The sequence below is a fragment of the Heloderma suspectum genome, chromosome 3 (genome assembly GCF_057233095.1).
Source record: "Heloderma suspectum isolate Gila_16-S chromosome 3, 16-S_ref, whole genome shotgun sequence".
NCBI classification, from domain to species: Eukaryota; Metazoa; Chordata; class Lepidosauria; order Squamata; family Helodermatidae; genus Heloderma; species Heloderma suspectum.
In genome coordinates this window covers 4,806,837-4,827,892 of record NC_139460.1, presented here as the reverse complement: position 1 = coordinate 4,827,892, position 21,056 = coordinate 4,806,837, and the positions used below count along the sequence as shown (strand labels likewise).

Here is a 21,056-nt window from a genome sequence, read left to right as displayed (position 1 = left end):
AACTGAGACTTGGTGGGATGACTCTCATGACTGGAATACAGCAGTTGAAGGATATAACTTGTTCAAAAAGAACAGGAGGAACAGAAAGGGAGGCGGGGTTGCACTGTATGTGAAAAATACATATCTCTGCACAGAAATACAGGAGGAGGAGCTTGGTAGCCCCATCGAGAGCATCTGGGTTGAAATAAATGGAGCAAAGAATAAAAGGAACCTGGTGGTCGGAGTCTACTACCGGCCACCCAATCAAGGAGAAGCCAAGGATGAAACTTTTGAAAAGCAAATAGCCAATGTTTTAAGGAAGCATGATGTAGTAGTAATGGGGGACTTCAATTTCCCCGATATTTGTTGGGAGACAAATTCTGCAAAACATGGCCCCTCCAGGAAATTCCTGACTTGTGTGGCGGATAACTTCCTCCTACAGAAAGTAGAGGAAGGAACTAGAGGATCGGCTATCCTTGACTTGATCCTAACCAACAGAGATGACTTAGTGGATAAAGTAGCAGTTACAGGAACTCTGGGGGAAAGCGACCATGTTGTACTTGAGTTCTTGGTTCTAAGGGAAGCAAAAGCCGAGTGTACTCAAACGCGTACCCTGGATTTTAGGAAAGCTGATTTTAATAAACTCAGAACAATGATCAGTAAGGTCCCATGGCAAACAATGCTAGCGAGAAAAGGAGTCCAAGATGGGTGGGAACTTTTAAAAAAGGAAATTCTCAAGGCACAATCACAAACAATTCCAACAAGAAGAAAAGGTGGAAGACAACAGAAGAAGCCAATGTGGCTTCACAAAAAGCTTAGGGATGACCTGAAAACAAAAAAGGACACATAGAGGAAGTGGAAAGAAGGCCAAGGAACAAAGGAAGAGTACAGGCAGGTAGCACAGAATTGCAGGGATGGCGTCAGGAAGGCTAAAGCGGAGAACGAGGTGAGGTTAGCGAGGGATGCTAAAAACAACAAAAAGGCTTTCTTCAGCTACGTGCATAGTAAAAGGCAGAGGAAAGAAATGGTTGTTCAGCTATTAAATAAGGATGGCAAAATGATAACAGATGACAAAGAAAAGGCAGAGGTGCTCAATTCCTACTTTGGCTCAGTCTTCTCCCAAAAGAGGGTCTATGACCCCCCTGGCAAAGGCGAAGTACAGGCTGAAGGGGCAGGATTGCAGCTTGAGATCGACAGGCATATGGTCAAGGAACACCTCATTACTTTGAATGAGTTCAAATCTCCAGGGCCAGATGAACTGCATCCTAGAGTAATAAAGGAACTGGCAGAAGAACTCTCAGAACCGCTGTCTATTCTCTTTGAGAAATCATGGAGGACCGGGGAAGTGCCAGATGACTGGAGGAGGGCTAACGTTGTCCCTATCTTCAAAAAGGGTAAAAAGGAGGAACCTGGGAACTACAGACCAGTCAGTCTGACATCAATCCCTGGGAAAATTCTGGAGCAGATCATAAAGCAATCCATCTGGAAGCACCTTGACAACAATGCCGTGATTACTCGAAGCCCACATGGATTTGTCAAAAACAAGTCCTGCCAGACAAATCTGATCTCATTTTTTGATCAAGTCACCTCCCTTGTAGACCGTGGGAATGCTGTAGACATCATATACCTCGACTTCAGCAAAGCTTTCGACAAAGTGCCCCATGATATCCTGATGAGCAAACTTGCTCGAAGTGGGCTAGATGAAACAACCATCTGGTGGATCCACAGTTGGCTACAGAATCGGACTCAAAGAGTGCTTATCAATGGGACCTTCTCAAGCTGGGGAGAGGTAACGAGTGGGGTACCGCAGGGCTCAGTCCTGGGCCCAGTGCTCTTCAACATTTTTATTAATGACTTGGAGGAGGAGGTGCAGGGAATGCTGATCAGATTTGCAGATGACACAAAATTGGGAGGGATAGCTAATACTTTGGAAGACAGAAACAAAATTCAAAGTGATCTGGATAGACTGGAGTGCTGGGCAGAAAACAACAGAATGGCATTTAATAGGGACAAATGCCAAGTTCTGCACCTAGGAAAAAGAAACCAAATGCACAGTTACAAGATGGGGGATACGTGGCTCAACCACACTACGAGCGAGAAGGATCTTGGAATTGTCGTCGATCACAAGCTGAAGATGAGCCAACAATGTGATGTGGCTGCAAAAAAGGCAAATGCTATTTTGGGCTGCATTCATAGAAGCATCGCTTCCAAATCCCGGGAAGTACTAGTTCCCCTCTACTCAGCACTGGTTAGGCCTCATCTGGAGTACTGTGTCCAGTTCTGGGCACCACACTTTCAGAAGGATGCAGACAAGCTGGAGAGGGTTCAAAGGAGGGCAACAAAGATGATCAGGGGACTGGAAACAAAGCCCTATGAAGAGAGACTGAAAGAACTGGGCATGTTTAGCCTTGAGAAGAGAAGACTGAGGGGAGATATGATAGCACTCTTCAAGTACTTGAAAGGTTGTCACAGAGAAGAAGGCCAGGATCTCTTCTTGATCATCCCAGAGTGCAGGACACGGAATAATGGGCTCAAGTTACAGGAAGCCAGATTCCGGCTGAACATCAGGAAAAACTTCCTGAGTGTCAGAGCAATACGGCAATGGAACCAATTACCTGGGGAGGTGGTGGGCTCTCCCACACTGGAGGCCTTTAAGACGAGGCTGGACAGCCATTTGTCAGGGATGCTCTGACTTGGATTCCTGCATTGAGCAGGGGGTTGGACTCGATGGCCTTGTAGGCCCCTTCCAACCCTACTATTCTATGATTCTATGATTCTATGATTCTAGGCCGTGGCACGGCTTTGGAGCACATCGCTACATGCAGATATTTATTAGGGCTGTCATTCAATTGGTCAATGGATCATAGGCCTTTAATTGATTAAATCTGCATACACTTGCATATGAATACAAAATTTGTTCTGAAGATTAAAAGCTAGCTAGCTAGCTTTCTAGATCATGCACACCTGTGTCACAGCAGGCACCATCCCAGAAGAGGCATTTCCTTCTGAGGAGAAAGAGGCATGCCTTTCCTAAGGTGGAACCTGTCACCCATGGAATTGTAAATATTGATGTTAAAAATAATTAATAATTTAAAAACCCTACTGTACAATTAACTGGGCACAAGAGCTTTTCAACCAGTTAACAAAACTGATGAATCAACTAAACACTGCAGCCCCAATGTTTATCTAGTTAACCATCCATGGCTGTGTCTACATGAACATCTTCACTGCTGAGTCCTCTCCTGTTAGGGCAACTCTCTCATCACCCAGTTTGCTTCTGGAGCACATGCCTGTCAATGCTTCCAGAAACAGGCTATGGCAGGAGGTGGTCTGTCACAATATGAAAATATGCTGCCTTCTTGTCTGCCATGCAAAAGGGGGCAGGGCCATGAATTGATAATCAATAGGCAGGGTTTGATTATTGCTCACAGATGACCATTTATGACTGACCCATTTGTTTATTTCTGGGCCAGGTCATGACCTGTGCAACCAGCCCCTTCGTACTATCGCTGCTTTCTGCTACGTTTGGTTGTTGGTTTTCCTTTTCCTCCTGTCCACCATGATAACAACAATGATTACCATTAATAATAGGATTTATAAAGCACCCTAGCACTAGGTCCTGTACAGTAAACATTAAAAAGAACAAACCCTGCCCACCCACACTTATAGACACCTGAGGAAGGAGAACAACGTGGATAAGATATGGTAGAAATCAGAGAGAGTCTAAAGAGCATTTTATTTTTAAAAGAGAGGCCCAAGACTTGAGAGAAAAGAGATGGTTTCAGATGCAGTTGAAAGACACGCAAAGAGAGGGAGGTATGGATGTCTAGGGTTCAGGGTGAGTCTCATTGCCCCCTGCTTCTGTATCCTATGATGTAGGATGGATAGGGATGTGAGGCAAAGGATACAACCCAAGTTGTAGACACAAAATAGGGGAACAGCAGAGCAAAGACAAGGGGAAGGCAGCAAAAGAAAGGTAAGGAAAACCCACTGAATAAAGAAACACTATTTGAAAATCCCTTAACTTGAAGGCTTTCCTTTCTCTTCTAACTTAAACCAGATGATGATTTTGCAATTTGTCTTGGAACATCAGATCAAGGGTCTGTGCATGGCTCAGAGTACCTTCCAGAGTAGTCAAGGCCTGCAACAACCTGTGTGGGGCAGCCCAGGAACAGGAGGGGAAACTCAAAGAGGAGGCAAAAGCCCATGCTGGCTATGCACATGACGGCTGCCTGCTTGAGGGTGAGGTGGCAGTTCTTCATGATGGCACCCCCAAGTATTATTCCCAACATGGCACCCGGGATGTTGACAGCTCCTGTGGGATGGAGGAAGAGAGTGGAAATCAAACATCCTGCCAGCTTTGGGGGTCATCCCTGCATCTTCCCCAACACAGCCCACTTGATACCACTTACTAGGACTAAGACAAAAGGGGGCTGGGGCATTTAGCAAAGGCTTTTGCCCTTCATTAAAAGACCAGTTTCAATGACCATTTGGCACAGGCACAACATGTACTTTCCAGTTTAAAGCAGGCATTCCATAGTGTGATGCAGAGCACAATCCCTTCCTCTTGGCAAAAGGGCCGGCATAGAGGGAGGGATAACACCATGCATTGTGATACAAAAATGCTATTTTCTTTTGTTGGTGTGGCTTCTCTTTTGGCAGGAGATTCATACACACACAAATATGAAAGAACCATTTCTGAAATGAAAATTGAATCCTGCAGAAATTTGGCACAGCTCTACCTCTTATGACAGAAGCAGTGCAACAGAAATTTATATGGGTGTCATTAATCAAGTGACTGGGAACAGGGAAGTAGCACACACCTATGATCATGTTGGCAATGGATGCTGTCAGGCTAAACTGCTGCTCCAGGAATTTGGCCAGAAAGGTCGCTATGCCAGCAATCATGCAAGACAGATTGATCAGAGCCAAGATAACCATGACGAAGACCGGATTCTTGATATTTCTCAGCAAAACCACAGGAAACACTGCAACAGACCAGAGGAAAGAGTACCAAATGATGAAGTCTCTTCATTGCAAACATAATAACAATGGGCACCATGGCTTAAAGGCTGACATATACTTCAAACAATGATGCCTTACATGGCATTGAAAAGTAGGAAAATCCACCCTATACAGAAGTAAACATGAATTCCTCCATCCAACCTGTGGAAAGATCTGCCCCATAATTTGAAAGGGGAAGTGGGGATGACAGTATTTAACAGACTATATCTGAGGAAAAATTGCATTTCTTCGGGGCACCTTTTCTTTTAGACTCTGCACATGCTCAGAGGTACTCAACTGGAGGTGCTTGAATTAAGCACAAATTGCCATATACATTGTTGGCTCTGCAACCTCCACCCTTCTTGCTGCCAACCTCATGCCTGCCTCTACAGTTTGCTGCTAACATCTCAGGCCCTGCAGCTATATTTCTTGTTTATTGCATTTGTATTCTTCCCTTCCTTCAAGGAGTGCAGGACATTGAGCATGGCTCTCTTCTCGCTCTTTTATCCCCACAACACCCTGTGAGGTAACCTAGGCTAAAAAACATAGGCTTTTTACTTTGGTGAAGCTGAAAGACTTCTCCTGAAAAGAGATGAGGAGCATTTGGCTGATATTCAGCATAAGGAAACACGTGCTAGAACGTGGTGACTTTGTATCAGGAAGAAACATGCTGGCAGAGCAATGTTAGTGCAGGTCTGGGCTAGCAATTGAATGGAGCCTCTGAAGGAGAAAGACAAAGGAGGCAATGTGTATTGAACAGGTGAAACCCGGTATCACTGTGAAGGATGAGATAAAACAAGCCATAAGGTTTATTAGTGCAGCTTGATTGGCTGTTGAATCCAGGAGCTGATTGTCAATCTTTGTTCCCCTCATTGAGGCGTGGCCTGTTCCTGATTGGTTCTGGCTCGGTTTACAAGTGGTACTGTAGCATGCTCTTCTTGTGACTGAAGCTAGCGTTTTATGTGGAAACGTTTCACATTTTTAAAATCTATTTGTAATTTTAAAATCTATACATTTATAAACCGGATGTGCTAATATTGGTTGTCCCTTTTCTTTTTGGAGTGCTGTCGTGCGCATTGCGTCATTTATTTATTGGTTTATTTGACTGCATATAATAACCACATTTGCTCATGTATCCCTTGTTACTCTTACTTCTTCGCCTCTCTCTGGCATTTTCTTACCTCTGTCTCTCCCCCCCACCCTGTCTCTGTAGTCTTGTTTCCCACCACTGCTGAAATTTAAATTGTAAAATCCTCTACTACTTACATTTAAATTGTAAGCAAAAGAAGGGTTCTTTGTTTTGTTGATAATGCTCTCTTAAGTGCCATATATACCTCTGGAGCGATATAAATGTATAATAAATAAGAAACTTCTCCATTCTTTAACTATCCCCTAAAAGGAGGAAAATGCCAGCCCTCCACAGAGTTCAGCCACCCAGACTCTTATGAAGAAAAGAACGCTAAACTGTACAAAGGACTAGTTAGTTACTGTGATGTCAAACACAATGGTAGGGCACATACACAAAATCACACCTCTGTGATTAGGAGTGCCTTGTACCAGCTTTGGCTAGTTCTGTAACTGTGCTCTTATTTGGGCTGTGAGAACCTGGCCTCAGTTATCCATGTGCTAGTAACCTCGAGACTAGATTACTGCAATGTGCTCTGTGTTGGGCTACCTTCAAAAATGGTTTGGAACCTTCAGTTAGTACAAAATGTGGCTGCATGCATGTCAACTGATAGGTAGGACAGCGTGTATTACAGCATTATTAGAACAACTACATTCGCTCCCTGCCTGCTTCTGGGCCAAGTTCAGAGTGTTGGTTTTAACCTATAAAGCCATTAACAGATTACAAATACTGCCCCTTAAAACCCATAGACTGGGGTGGGCAGGATGTTCTCCTGATCCAGGCTAGAGATTTACAGGAAAGGAGAAAAAAAAAACCTGGAAGGCCAGTTTCTCACTCTGGAGCAAGCTGTTTACTCTAACTGCTTGGTGCTCCCAATGGGGTGTGGGGACACAAACAGCTATGTGGATGCCTCTCTGCATACGTGCAACTTTTTCTGCAGCCAAGAAGGCACTCCACTACCACCACCACCACCACAGTCAAAATAAACTTCAGCTTTATTGCAAGGAAAAATACTTTCAGTCAAAATGCACAAGACCCTGTGCTTCTCTAATACATATCAAAATTCATCCTGAGAGCTTTATCTACCTGGCCTTCATTTTTATGATGACTTTCCCCTGTCTCCACTCACTCCCTTCTGTGTAAAACTGTATATCTCTTGAAATATCAAAGGTAGAAAAATGAACCGATGTCATGCAGCAGAGTAAATCAAAAGTGTTAGATTAATGTATAACACTCAGTATTCATGTAAAATTGTAGGTGTAAATAAGACAGAAATGTAAGAGAATGATTTGTCTTGCAGTAAGTTGGAGCAGCCTTTCCCAACCTTGCAGATGTATTGGACGACAACTCCCATCATCCTTGTATCTATTTTTCTTTTTCTTTTCTCTTCGTCTCTCTTTTTCTCCCTGCCCATTCCCCCTAACCTTTCCCGCCTGCGTCTCCTTTGCTTAGAAAGCAGGGCCTTTTCACTAGTAGTCCCCCAGTTATAGAATGCCCCTCCCCAGAAAGGTCCGCCTGGTTTCTACTTTGTTATCCTTTCAGTGCCTCTCAAAGACTTTTTTTTATTCTCACAGGCTTTTTAGTTCTCTGTATATTTTTTGCTGCTATGTTGTGTTTTAAAGTGGTTTTTAGCTTTGTGAGATCTTTAGATCCCTATGTTGTTGATGCATGCTATATTTTAGTCTCTGCTGGTTTTAATTGGTTCACTGTGCTTGCTTTCTCTTTTGATGGATGTGTATTTTTGGATTTTTTCTGTTGTATCGTATATGACCCTGAGTTACTTCTTATAGGTTGACGAATATATTTTAGAAATAAACATACAGATAAAAGTGGTGGTGGTGTCAGTAGTGCAATCCACTCCTGGTTGGGACACTCAGTTCACAGAAGATGACAGTGAGGCCCAAGTCACCAGGGCAATACCTCACATGAGCTCAATGTGCGCCCTCGAACATGCCGCACTGACCTCTGCCATGCGCAAGGGCTCCATGACAGCCATATGGGGCTCCTCAGCAGTTCGGCTGGCATGGAAAGTGTCCCTGTCCCTGTAGGTAAAGAGTTTGAAAGCCACTGGACCCACCTATTGTGGGAGCATGCTTTGCCTGGTGATTCGACTTATCTCTCTGAGTGCTCTCCTACTGGAAGGAATCTGTCTCTCTTGCTGACTCGCATTTTCTTGGCCTTCTAGGAGCATGGTGGCGGACTGGAAGTATGTTGCTATTTAATGGAAATAAAACTTGCTGAGTTAAAGGAGGAATATGGCATTAAGCTCAACCCAGGGAGAAAGGGAGTGTTTTATTGGACAGGACAGCACATGTCTGCATTATTGTGACTGATAACAGATCTCTAAATCAAACATTCATATGCCGCAGCATCCCAACAGAGCTTTGAAGTTGCAGTTTTACAGCATGTCTGGAATTTTCCCTGCAATCAGTAGAGAAGGTTATGTATAGACTCTTCTCTGCTCCTCCATCACCTTCAGTGCATATTAGTAGCCACTCCTCCTCAATGGCTGGTTAAAATCTGCCAGGTGAGTGAAGCAGAGCAGGTGTTCTAGATAGACAATAGACATAGACTTACTTTTGATGAACTGCAGCAGAGTAAAATTTTCCAGATCTTCAGGTTTAGTTTTGAGCTCATCCATTAAATCTTTCTTGTTCATTTCTGCAAAGCTCCTCTGTGCAGTCTCCTCCTATGAACAGGCAAGACGTAACTCATAACTATCCCTGGGACATCTCTGGATCTGTCTTCCAAGGACAAACGTCCTGAAAGCCAAGCTTTGACCTCTCCCCAGGGAACTCCACCTAGTGGCCACTTCATCAAGCGCATTCCCAAATTCAGACGAGCTCAGCCCAGTTCAATCCAACTTGTTAGCTTGCTTTCTTCATTCAAAATTGCAGCTTGCTACCTCTTCCCTTTTGTCACATCTCCTTTGCCATACCTTCCTTCCCACAGAGTTATGCAGCCCCCTGTGCTAAGTGTTTTATTAGTTTTCATTATAAGCCTTGGCTGACTGTTTTGATCTTTTAGTTCGCTGATTCAAATAGTTTTCTATTGGATTGTTTCACTACATTCTGCTTAGAGCTGAGCCAAGCCTACTCACAGGTATTCATAGAAATTTTCAGCGTGGTGCCATAAAGCTTCCCTTCATTGGAGTTTTTTTTTAGCATTCCTTGTAGAAGCGTTCACAGTCATTGCTTTCTTTCTCTCTCTCTCTCTCTCAACTGCCCTCACTTGCCCTCAGAGCCATCATCACACTGCCATATCCAATTGGCCAGATAGCTTTGTGATGTCATCCCATTCACTGTGTATGTTTTCTGATTTGGTAGAATCACCCATGTGATGAATCTTGAAAGCCAAAACACAAGGATAGCAATTCATTTGGCTTCACTGCCATGCCTCCCTACAAAACTATGAATTCTTGCAACAAATGTGGATGAAACCAAGCGGCTGGTCCAAGGCCATCATTGCAAGCAACAGGCCCACAGGAGAAGGGACTGTCCAAGGGTGTTGGGGCAGAATATTGTGAAAATTTTAAATGAGAGCCACGGAACAGCTTTTGCATACTTCAAGCGTCTTTTACCTCTTTACATTTCATGCCACAGAGGGTATATCTTTGGGGGATTATTTTGGGGAAAACTGGCATAAAATTGATATGTCATAGTGTAATATCAGTTTTATGCCAGTTTTATTGTCATGGCTTCCCCAAGAGAACCTTGGGATTTGTAGTCTTGTGCTGGGAATCTGCTGTTACAGACCCCTACACCCCTCACAGAATTACAGTTGCCAGGATTCCTCAGAAGAGGGCTGTTAAACCTATTTAATTCTCTGGTGCAGACCTTTCCAGAAACCCTCATGATATGCAGGTTTGCACTGAGGCAGGAAGTGTCTGGAGGCTGTGCTAATTCCCTTTTCTACTGCAGTGCTATAAGCACAGAATGTATTAAGCAGCCATAAAGATTATCAGTGTATTTCATATGTCAGATTTTTCAACTGTGGAAGGTGGACTTCAGGACAAATCCTTTGCCTGTCGCCAGTGCCAGCGGACCTATTTCAGGCAGAACAACAACAAAAAAGGTGACAGAATAGTTTGACTAAAATTTTGGGCAAATGCACTCCATGGTATAAACAGAATGCTCTTAGCTGGAGTTGTTCCAAGATAGAATTGGCAGCATTAGTTTTTAAAGGCCTTGGAGACTGATTGCACATATTTGTCTTTGTAAATAAAGCAAAGAAAAATGAAGGCTTCCTACAAACATCCAACCACTTCAGGATGGGCAGATTTCATTTTGAAAGCTGCAGCCCCATGACTGTCATGAGAATGCTGGTTTTACATGGTGTGTGTGTGTGTGTGTATGCATAGTGGAAAACCTTTTATTTGGGGTGGGCTTGGTTAGTGTTTTGTGCTATAGGCCCTGGCTGCTATATTTAATGCAGAGGTCATCAAAGTAGGAGACAAGCAGATCTGGATTATGGATCAGAATCCATGTTCTCCTGTGCAAGCCTCATTGCTCATCCTGTGCAGTTCCCTTTCCTTTCATTAAGGCTCGTACAGGAGAACATCCTGGTGGATGGTGCCCATCCTCATTTAATGACCGGGTTTGCATGATCATGGAGGGAAAACAAGTCACTAGAACAAGCCATGGGTTTCAGGGTGGTGTGTAAACCACCCCAGCTACTCACCCTCATGGGGTTTGGATGTAACAACATGCAGGGAGGGGAAATAAGCCACAGTGGCTTATTTTCTCTCTGTGACTGTGCAAACCTGCTCAATGTGTGGAGAGGCGCTGCTTGGCTTCGTAGGCCTCAGGCAACAAAATAGCTTGGGACAGCTCTAATTCAAGGCCGGTAAAGATCTCAGGCTTTGCAACAAAAATTGATAGCACTCTCTCACACATCTTCCCCCCCGCCCCCCGCTCAATCCCCTTCAAACTGGAACATTTATTCAGTACTCAAACACTGAAGTAAAACAGCAGTGCTCAGATTTCAACATGCACATACATAATCTGAGGACTTGAGTGAGGATATCCACATCACAGGTCCAATGATCGGCTCTACTGTTTCTCTAGACTGTGTCCAACTACTTTCAGGAAAATACTCAGTGTCCAGTGCAGAGTTGGCAGATTTCTAAAAGTTTTTCTCAGTCAATTCCTGGTAATAACATCACATTATCAATTATGTTAGTTCTGTCCCGGCCTCTCTGACTTGGGGGTTAACGGAATGTTTCCAGCTACTGGATCCTCTTTGAAGGTTTCATTACAACTGTCAAGTTCTAGACTCCTTGGGGGTGAATCAATTTGATTCTGTGCAAAGAACATGGCATAAAATCAAACAGATGCAGCAAAGTCAGCACTTAATTAAAGCGGGGGGAGCTCCATTTAAATATCTTTCAGTACAGAGGAGGAGGTTAACATCTGCTTTGCCTTTCTGATGGCATTCAACTAGTATGGCTCTAAAACTTCATGGCTTGCTAGTTCAGCTTTGAACCTGGTTATGACAAGTACCGTTTCCTTACTATGAGGGACAAAACATGCATCATGTACAAATATGTGTATTAAACACAGATGACAACTTCTTCTAGGGCAGCCTTCCCCAATCTGGGTGTCTCCATGTGTTTTAGATGACAACTCCCATCAGCCCCACCCAGGATGGCCAATGGTAAGGGACCATGGGAGTTATAAGTACAAAACATCTGGAGGGACCGAGGCTGGGGAAGGATGCTTAGGGGAAGCAGCATCAAGAAGGAGATAAGTGGCAGGTGAGTGTGCTTAACCCTTCCCACACCCACTGTGTTTTTGCTGCAACTATTTCTGTCTCCAGCTGCTTTGCATCCCAATCTGCACAGGGATCCAAACACGTGCTTGCAACGGTAAAGATGTCTCTAATTCTGTGAGGTGAAGCAGTTTGTGCACAAAAGCTATGGGTAGGGAAATGATTAAGCATTCTTCCCTCTCATCAGTTCCTCAGCTCAAAACTGTCCTCTCTCAAAGTAGCTTTTTCCTAGAAAAAATGATGCTTGTGTAGAAAATATATCCTGAAATGGTCCCGAGATGTTCTCTGGGCCTTCTACACCATGGCAAAACTTTGCAGACTGTAGAGTCCCTTTGATCGGTATTTCTATTGAAAATACAGGTGGAGCTTAGGCAGGAAGAAAGCAATTACCCAGCTTGGGAAATGGCCAGGATATAAACATTATCACTGCTGCTGTTATAAAGCCAAGGGATTCTGGGATTGTTAACAGTCAGATGTGACCAGGGTCTCGGCTGTATGTCTCATTGGGAAAGAGCAATTCATTTCGAATGCAGCTGCTCTGCACTTTGTGCAGCAAATTGCTAGCACTTGTTCTGCAGAGCTCACAAAACAAGCACTCCCCTCTCATATTTGATATGAGAACGTATTTGCCTGATCTGATCTTTCGGGAAACCTGCCCATAAATAAGTGGGATGCAATTCAGGAAGCAGTTAAGACTTTTTGCCTTTCCAACCAGCTTTATTTTCTCTAAGGGTGCATCCAGATAAGAATTATTATTATTATTATTATTATTATTATTATTATTATTATTATTAGTTGTTGTTGTTGTTGTTGTTGTTGTTGTTGTACCATCGGCTAAAGAAAAGTGCATGAGGTTGTGGGCCTGCCCACTCCACATTCCATGACTTTTCACCTTTTCTCCCCCGTGTTCTACTTCCTGGCTCTCTAAAACATGAGCTTTCCTTTCCCCTCATTAAAGAGATACAAACTTCTTCATGCCTGCACCATATGGAAATCTCACCTGGGCAACTGTCATGGTGCACTTACTCACCTGGATTTTTGCCTACTTCATGATTCCTGAAATCCAGCTGCTTCTCAAAACTATCACAAAATAAGCTCCCATTCCAGAGTGCACTTTTGTGGAATACAGCTAGTGCAGAAAATGTGCAGGGTAACTGGAGGGATACTACTGTGCAAATTCAGCATTTGTGACTGCACAGTAAAAGCCTTGTCTGGAAGCACTCTTAGTCTTACTGTCATATTGGTATCCTGTCCTTTCTCTAAGGAGCTCAGCCAGTATATATGGCTTCCCTGTCCCCTTTTTACCCCCACAACAGATATATGAGGTGGGCTAGGCTGAAATGGTGACTGGCCCCAAACCATCCGGGTTAGTTTATGGAACAGCAGGGATTTGGATTCAGGTCTCTCTCTGTCTGGTCCATGTCCAGCACTACACCACACTGGCTCTTGCTCCAGTGGTTTGACTGTTCTTACTTTCCATTTCAGGAGGATCTCATTTAACAAGGCTGCAGTGCACCAATTCCACTGGCACTTGGATCATGAAAACAAAAATGAAGCAGTTGGTTAGGGCGTGTGCCTTTAGCCATTCTCACATGGGTCCTTACCTCTCTAGGCATTTCTCTTGGGAAGAAGAAATAAGGTATTGAGGAGATGGCTACCACGCTGGCTGCAAATATGAAACCGAGCCACCAGGCTCCGACCCACCGTGGATCGCTGCTGGTGATGTGCATTTCCTCCGCTGAAACACAACCAGATGAAAGAGCTGAAAGATGCTCTGAGGCTGCAATGGAGACTGGAAGGGTTGCAGGCTCAACCCCCAGAGGCTTTGACAGCTGCTGGAGAGCTAATCACCTACCCTTTTGCTAGGAACATAGGAAGCTGCCTTATGCTGACCATTGCTCCTCCATCCAGCTCAGTATTGTTACTGTTTCCTCGCAGCCCTAGGCATGCTTACTTGGGTGTAAGCCCCATTGAAGTCAGTGGGACTTACTTCTGAGTAGACATAAGATCATGCTGTAAGTCTACAACCATTGGCACACTTACTTGGGAGTAAGCTCCATTGAAATTAAGGGTGCTCTGAATCAACAGAGGACGTTGATTCTGAGCTTGGTGGGGTGGAGCATCAGATTTGTCTCCCTTTGTTGCAGGGAGGCATTTTACTCTGAGAAACACGTGGTTTGAATCAAGAAAAGTCCTTCCTCGGCAAGTTCATGGTGCTAAGCAGGCATTACGCACTGCTGATATGGCGCCTTTAACTTTTATTACTAGTTTATGTCCGATCTTTTTGAAAGCACGATAAAGGGGGAAATGTGCATGAGGCATCCTGGAGGGTGATGATGTCATGTAAAGGACACAAAATTTTGCGAGTGACCAATCATGAGCATGCAATAAATCACTCACGTAGAGACACCCTGAGTCTCCTGGGGTCAAGGCAGAGACATGATGTCTCCTTGCCCTCTGACAATTTACATATGATATATGAAGGCAATTGCATTCCCCTCTTATTTACCTCTTCTCAAATGGAATTCAGAGTTACACTGCCTTTGTTTATGGGTGTTCCAGTTAACTATCGTGCCTAATAGTTGATAAATTTATCCTCCATGAATTTGTCCTGCCCCCTATCTTGTGGCAGCAAATTCCAGACATCAGTTATGTGTTGTGTGACGAGGTAATTTCTTTTGCCTTCCAAAATCTATTGTGCTTTGATTTCACTGGGTTCTAGTGTTATGAGAGATAAAAATGCACCTCCCTGTGTCCACTCTCTGACAGTATAAGGCAGCTTCATATGAACAATTACGAAGTTGAGAGGTCATGGGAAAGAACTGGGGGGCGGGGATGCACTGGGAGTGGCAGTTACGAACAAATGTATGAGCACTTTTGCTTGTAATGGCCAGGTTCAATCTGAATCATGACTGCGGGGACTTGTTCGGAGGGGAACAGATGAACAGGAACAAACATTGCTTCCTAGTTCAGTAGCAGGAGCCGTGCCAAAAACAATAAACAAGAAGTGGGATATTACTGGTCATAAACAATCCAAAGTGCTTCTGAAGCCAGGAAATATTAATTTCTCGTAAACCACACCTCCATTTCATAACTTTAGGAAATACATCCTAAATGTGAGATCAGATAACAAGAATGTTGGCTGTCACTCTAGAGCAGCCTTTCCCAACCGGGTGTTTTGATTTCAACTCCCATCAGCCCCAGCTAGCATGGACAATTGTAATAAATGCTGGGAGCTATAGTGCAAAACATCTGGAGGGCACAAAGTTGGGCAAGTATGATCTAAACAAGATGTGCAGAATTTTAGCACAGAATTCCATTGGGACCAGGAACTCTGCTCATCATCCTCCCCAAGCTGAGTAATCAATCACTGTCTGGTGGCCTTCAGCTTGGAGCTGAGGAGGGGGTAGGAAGTTTCCCCACAAGTGTACTGCTCTCAGAAGCACAGCTCAGCCGTGGGAAATATCACTGTCCCTGCTTGGCAGAGGAGACACTTATTTTATATTAACTGGTTGTAATCTGCTCAGAGAACATTAGTTATTGGGTGGATTAGAAATATATTAGAACATTTTCAATTATGGTTTTATTATTACTGTTACATTTATATACTGCCTTTTCTCCAAGGAGGTCAAGGCAGTGAATGTGTTTCTTCCCCATGGCATGTTTTATCCTCACAACAACCCTGCAAGGTAGGGTAAGCCAACAGATAGCGACTGACCTAAGGTCACTCAGTGAGATTCATGGCTGAGTGTGAATTTGAACCTAGATCTCCCCAGTCCGATCATTAGTCTTTTGCTCCAGAGATAAAGAGTGGGGCTGGCCATTTTGGAGGTGCTTGGAATGCCCCACAGCCCAACACCAAAATACACCCAAGTTTTGCCCTTCAGCTCAGGAGAGACTGGAGATGGCCATTTGGGTGCTGGGCTGCTAAAGTGCTCAGAGTGCCTCTTGGCAGTCCAGCACAAAAAAAAGAAAGAAATTTAAAATCCACTCCTCCTCCCCATGGAAAAGGGAGCAGGAATTGTCTCCACAGTAGCTCTGGGCTTCCAGCAGTAGCTAAAGTCAGTCAAAATGGGTGAAATTGGAACCAGGCGACAGGCAGATTCCATCATCAGGGTGTGTTCTGTCCACCCCCACACTGAAACAACTTGCTTGGCTAGACCTGTAATTCTTGTTGTTTGTTGTTTATTCGGTCAGTCACTTCCGACTTTTCGTGACTTCATGGACCAGCCCACGCCAGAGCTTCCTGTCAGCCGTCACCACCCCCAGCTCCCCCAAGGTCGAGTCCGTCACCTCCAGAATATCATCCAGCCACCTTGCCCTTGGTCGGCCCCTCTTCCTTTTGCCTTCCACTTTCCCTAGCATCAGCTTCTTCTCCAGGGTATCCTGTCTTCTCATTACGTGGCCAAAGTACTTCAGTTTTGCCTTTAATATCCTTCCCTCAAGTGAGCAGTCTGGCTTTATTGCCTGGAGTGTGGACTGGTTTGATCTTCTTGCAGTCCAAGGCACTCTCAGAATTTTCCTCCAGCACCACAGTTCAAAAGCATCTATCTTCCTTCGCTCAGCCTTCCTTATGGTCCAGCTCTCGCAGCCATAGGTTACTACGGGGAATAGCATTGCTTGAACTATGCGGACCTTTGTTGTCGGTGTGATGTCTCTGCTCTTCACTATTTTATCAAGATTTGTCTTTGCTCTCTTCCCAAGAAGGACATGTCTTCTGATTTTCTGGCTGCAGTCAGCATCTGCAGTAATCTTTGCGCCTAGGAAGACAAAGTCTGTCACTGCCTCCACGTTTTCGCCCTCTATTTGCCCGTTATCCATCAAGCTGGTTGCCATAATCTTGGCTTTTTTGAGGTTTAACTGCAACCCAGCTTTTGCACTTTCTTCTTTCACCTTCGTCATGAGGTTCCTCAGCTCCTCCTCGCTTTCAGCCATCAAAGTGGTATCATCTGCATATCAGAGATGGTTAATGTTTCTTCCAGCGATTTTAACTCCAGCCTTGGCTTCATCAAGCCCAGCATGTCGCATGATGTGTTCTGCGTACAGGTTGAATAGGTAGGGTGAGAGTATACAACCCTGCCGTACTCCTTTCCCAATCTTAAACCAGTCCGTTGTTCCGTGGTCTGTTCTTACCGTGGCTACTTGGTCGTTATACAGATTCCTCAGGAGGCAGACAAGATGACTTGGTATCCCCATACCCCCAAGAACTTGCCACAATTTGTGATGATCCACACAGTCAAAGGCTTTAGAATAGTCAATAAAACAGAAATAGATGTTTTTCTGAAACTCCCTGGCTTTCTCCATTATCCAGCGGATATTGGCAATTTGGTCTCTAGTTCCTCTGCCTTTTCTAAACCTAGCTTGTACATCTGGCAATTCTCGTTCCATGAATTGCTGGAGTCTACCTTGCAAGTTCTTGAGCATTACCTTACTGGCATGTGAAATAAGTGCCACTGTTTATTAGTTTGAACATTCTTTGGTGCTTCCTTTTTTGGAATGGGGATATAAGTTGATTTTTTCCAATCTGTTGGCCATTGTTGTGTTTTCCAAATTTGCTGGCATATGGCATGCATCACCTTGACAGCATCATCTTGCAAGATTTTAAACAGTTCAGCTGGGATACCGTCGTCTCCTGCTGCCTTGTTATTAGCAATGCTTCTTAAGGCCCATTCAACCTCACTCTTCAGGATGTCTGGCTCTACCTCACTGACCACACGGTCAAATCTATCCCTGATATGATTAACCTTCCTATACAGATCTTCCGTATATTCTTGCCACCTTGTCTTGATCTCTTCTGCTTCTCTTAGGTCCTTGCCATCTTTGTTTTTGATCATTCCATTTTTGCCTGGAATTTACCTCCGATGTTTCTAATTTTCTGGAAGAGGTCTCTTGTCCTTCCTATTCTATTACCTTCTTCCGCTTCCGCGCATTACTTGTTTAAAAATAATTCCTTGTATCTTCTGGCTAACCTCTGGAATTTTGCATTTAATTGGGCATATCTCCCCCTATCACTGTTGCCTTTTGCTTTCCTTCTTTCTTGGGCTGCTTCCAGTGTCTCAGCAGACAGCCATCTTGCCTTCTTGGTTTTCTTTTCTTTGGGACGTTTTTTGTTACCGCCTCCTGAACAATGTTGCGAACTTCTGTCCATAATTCTTCCGGGACCCTATCTACTAAATCTAGTCCCTTAAATCTATTCTTCACCTCCACTGCATATTCATGAGGAATATTCGTGAGCTCCTATCTAACTGATCTGTGGGTCTTCCCTATTCTCTTTAGTCTGATTCTAAATTGTGCAATAAGAAGTTTGTGATCTGAACTACAGTCAGCTCCAGGTCTTGTTTTTACCGACTGCATAGATGTCTGCCACCTTTGGCTACAAAGGATGTAGTCAATCTGATTTCGGTGTTGACCATCTGGTGAACTCCATGTATAAAGTCGTCTCTTAGGTTGTTGGAAGAGAGTGTTTGTTATGCACAGTGAGTTGTCTTGGCAAAATTCTATCAGCCTATGTCTGCTTCATTTTGTTCTCCCAGACCATGCTTGCCTGTAATTCCAGATGTCGTTTGACTACCCACCTTAGCATTCCAGTCTCCTATAATGAAAATAACATCTTTTTTTGGTGTACTATCCAGTAGGTGCTGCAGATCCTCATAGAACTGATCTACTTCTGCTTTTTCAGCATCTGTGGTTGGGGCATATATTTGGATCACTAAATTAAATGGCTTACCCTGAATTCGAATTGAGATCATTCTGTCATTTTTTGGATTGTATCCAAGCACTGCTTTAGCCACTTTATTATTAATTATGAAGGCTACTCTATTTCTTCTGTGGTCCTCTTGTCCACAGTAGTAGATCTGGTGGTCATTTGATGTGAAATGGCCCATTCCAATCCATTTCAGTTCACTGACACCCAAAATGTCTATATTTAATCTTGACATCTCCCCAATAACCACATCCAATTTGCCCTGTCTAATAGATCTTACATTCCGTGTTCCTATGGTGTGTTGATCTTTAGAACATCGGATTCGTCGTTCACCACCAGCACCATCGGCTGCTAGCCGTCCTTTCGGCTTTGAACTAGCTGCGTCATCACATCTGGGGCTAGTTGAACTTATCCTCTGTTCCTCCCCAGTAGCCTTTTGACCATCTTCCGACCTGGGAGTCCCATCTTCCGATGGTATACCGACATATCTCTGGTTGTACTGATCCATTTAGTTTTCATGGCAAGAATACTGGGGTGGGTTGCCATTTCCTTCCCCAGGGATTGTATTTAGTCTGACCTCTCTGTCATGACCTTCCCGTCTTGGGTGTCCCTTCACGGTTTAGCTCATGACGTCACTGAGGTGCTCAAGCTCCAGCACCACGACAAGGTAACGATCTCCTGTAATTCTATGTAATGCAATAACTGGAACCCATTTGGCTAAGAGGAGGACTGAGGTGCTGTACAGCAGAAAGGCGGTGAAATTACTGGAGGGAAGGGCTTGCAGGGGCTGGGCGCATCTGGGCAATTAGGGCCATGGACTATAAAAGAGCTGTGGGTGACAGACAGGGATAGGGCCAATTTTTCATGTTATATTCTGACACAGTCAAGTCACACCAAGGTAGATTCCCCCATCACTTGTCATATGGTGAACTAGATGCCTATTGAATGAGTCCTGCCTGATATGTGCTACATGACAGACAAGGACGTTACCAATATCCCTGATCTTTGGTTTGGGGAATGAGAAACCACATATCTGTAAGTACAGACAAGTGTCCCAAACATACTAAGATTTACTCATTACAAACATCAAAAATAAGTGGAAAGATTGGTTAGTGAGACAATGGGATGGAGGGTAGATGTGAAGGGTGATATGAACTATGTCTAATTCATCTTTTAGACCAGGCATGGGGAACTTCCAGCTTGCAGGCTAGATGTGGCTCACAGGGCCTTCGGATCTGGCCCGCTGCCCTCCTTGGCCCTGTCCCATGGCAATTACCCTTAGGGAAAAAAGGGCTAATTGCCATGCTGGTGGGGAGTGGGGTGGGAAGACAGAGTGGAAGGGAGAGAACATTTAGACCAAGAGCTATGACATGAGGTTAGAAGAGATGGACATCAGTCTATTTCCAGACCATGTCAGTTTTGCATGTGTTCATTCATAAGTCCATTCAGTCCTGTTTCTGCATTAATGTGCAATTTTTAAATACATATTTCTGAATGTATTTTGTCTCAAAATATGCATTTTATTTTACCTTAAAATACACTCCAAAGACACAAACTGCATCACGAAACTCTGAGAAATGTGAATCTGACGAATAACTGCATTCCAATCTGTACATTAGCTTGGGACATGTGGATTGAATTGGATCACTTCCACATGCAGACTGAACAAAATCCTTGAGCATTCCTACATGACAGTAGTCTTAAATTGCCTATGAGCCACTCCCACTTTACTAACTAAGCATTGTTCACACCAGAAGAGAAAGCTAGGGGGAGAGATTTGTAATGCAAATAAGCATTCTGGTCATTGCAGGTTTTACATTTTAAATGCAAATCTTACCCTACTGAAGCCACTTTCAGCCTCAGCAGTGAAAATATCCAAACTCTCTCAGATTTCTCTCTTCCTCACTTGAGAACCAGCTATATTTCCACAATGTAGTTCAATTTCATGAAGCCACAAGGCATGAGGTTGTATATACAAATGGTGTGTGTGTGTGTGTGGGGGGGTATTAAATGAAGGCCAGTTTCTTTCAGAAAAATAAAAAAAACCATGGGTGTTTTGAAACCAAAGTCAAGAAATAGAAGCCCTGGGGGTGGGTAGGGTGAAGAGTTATTGATTCACTTTCCCTCAGAATACATTAGAAGAGCCCTGCTGCATCAGACCAAGGGTCCATCTAGTCCAGCATTCTGTTCACACAGTGGCCAACCAGTTGCTGACCAGGAACCCACAAGCAGGGCATGAGCGCAACAGCACCCTCCCACCCATGTTCCCCAGCAACCGATGTACATAGGCTTACTGCCTCTGATACTGGAGGTAGCACATAGCCATCAGGACTAATAGCCATTGATAGACTTTTCCTCCAGGAATTTGTCCGACACCCTTTTAAACCATCATTGTTAGTTTTATTGTTGGGTTTTATTGTTTTTATTGTTGTAAGCATTACAAGGCTTGTCCTTCTATATGCTTACTAATTTTAT

General features: G+C 44.0%; 1 protein-coding gene across 3 annotated transcripts in view; it reads right to left on the bottom strand.

Moving 5' to 3' along the window:
• SLCO2B1 (solute carrier organic anion transporter family member 2B1) overlaps nt 1-21,056 on the bottom strand; it is a 90,878-nt gene that overhangs the window by 7,773 nt on the left and 62,049 nt on the right. For all 3 annotated transcript variants that reach the window (XM_084841580.1, XM_084841581.1, XM_084841582.1), the window contains 4 exons: nt 13,483-13,616; nt 8,687-8,798; nt 4,803-4,967; nt 4,102-4,294 (listed from right to left, as the gene is read on the bottom strand). In XM_084841580.1, coding sequence (XP_084697706.1) covers nt 4,102-4,294; nt 4,803-4,967; nt 8,687-8,798; nt 13,483-13,616 — 604 coding nt within the window. The remainder of the gene's footprint in view (nt 1-4,101; nt 4,295-4,802; nt 4,968-8,686; nt 8,799-13,482; nt 13,617-21,056) is intronic.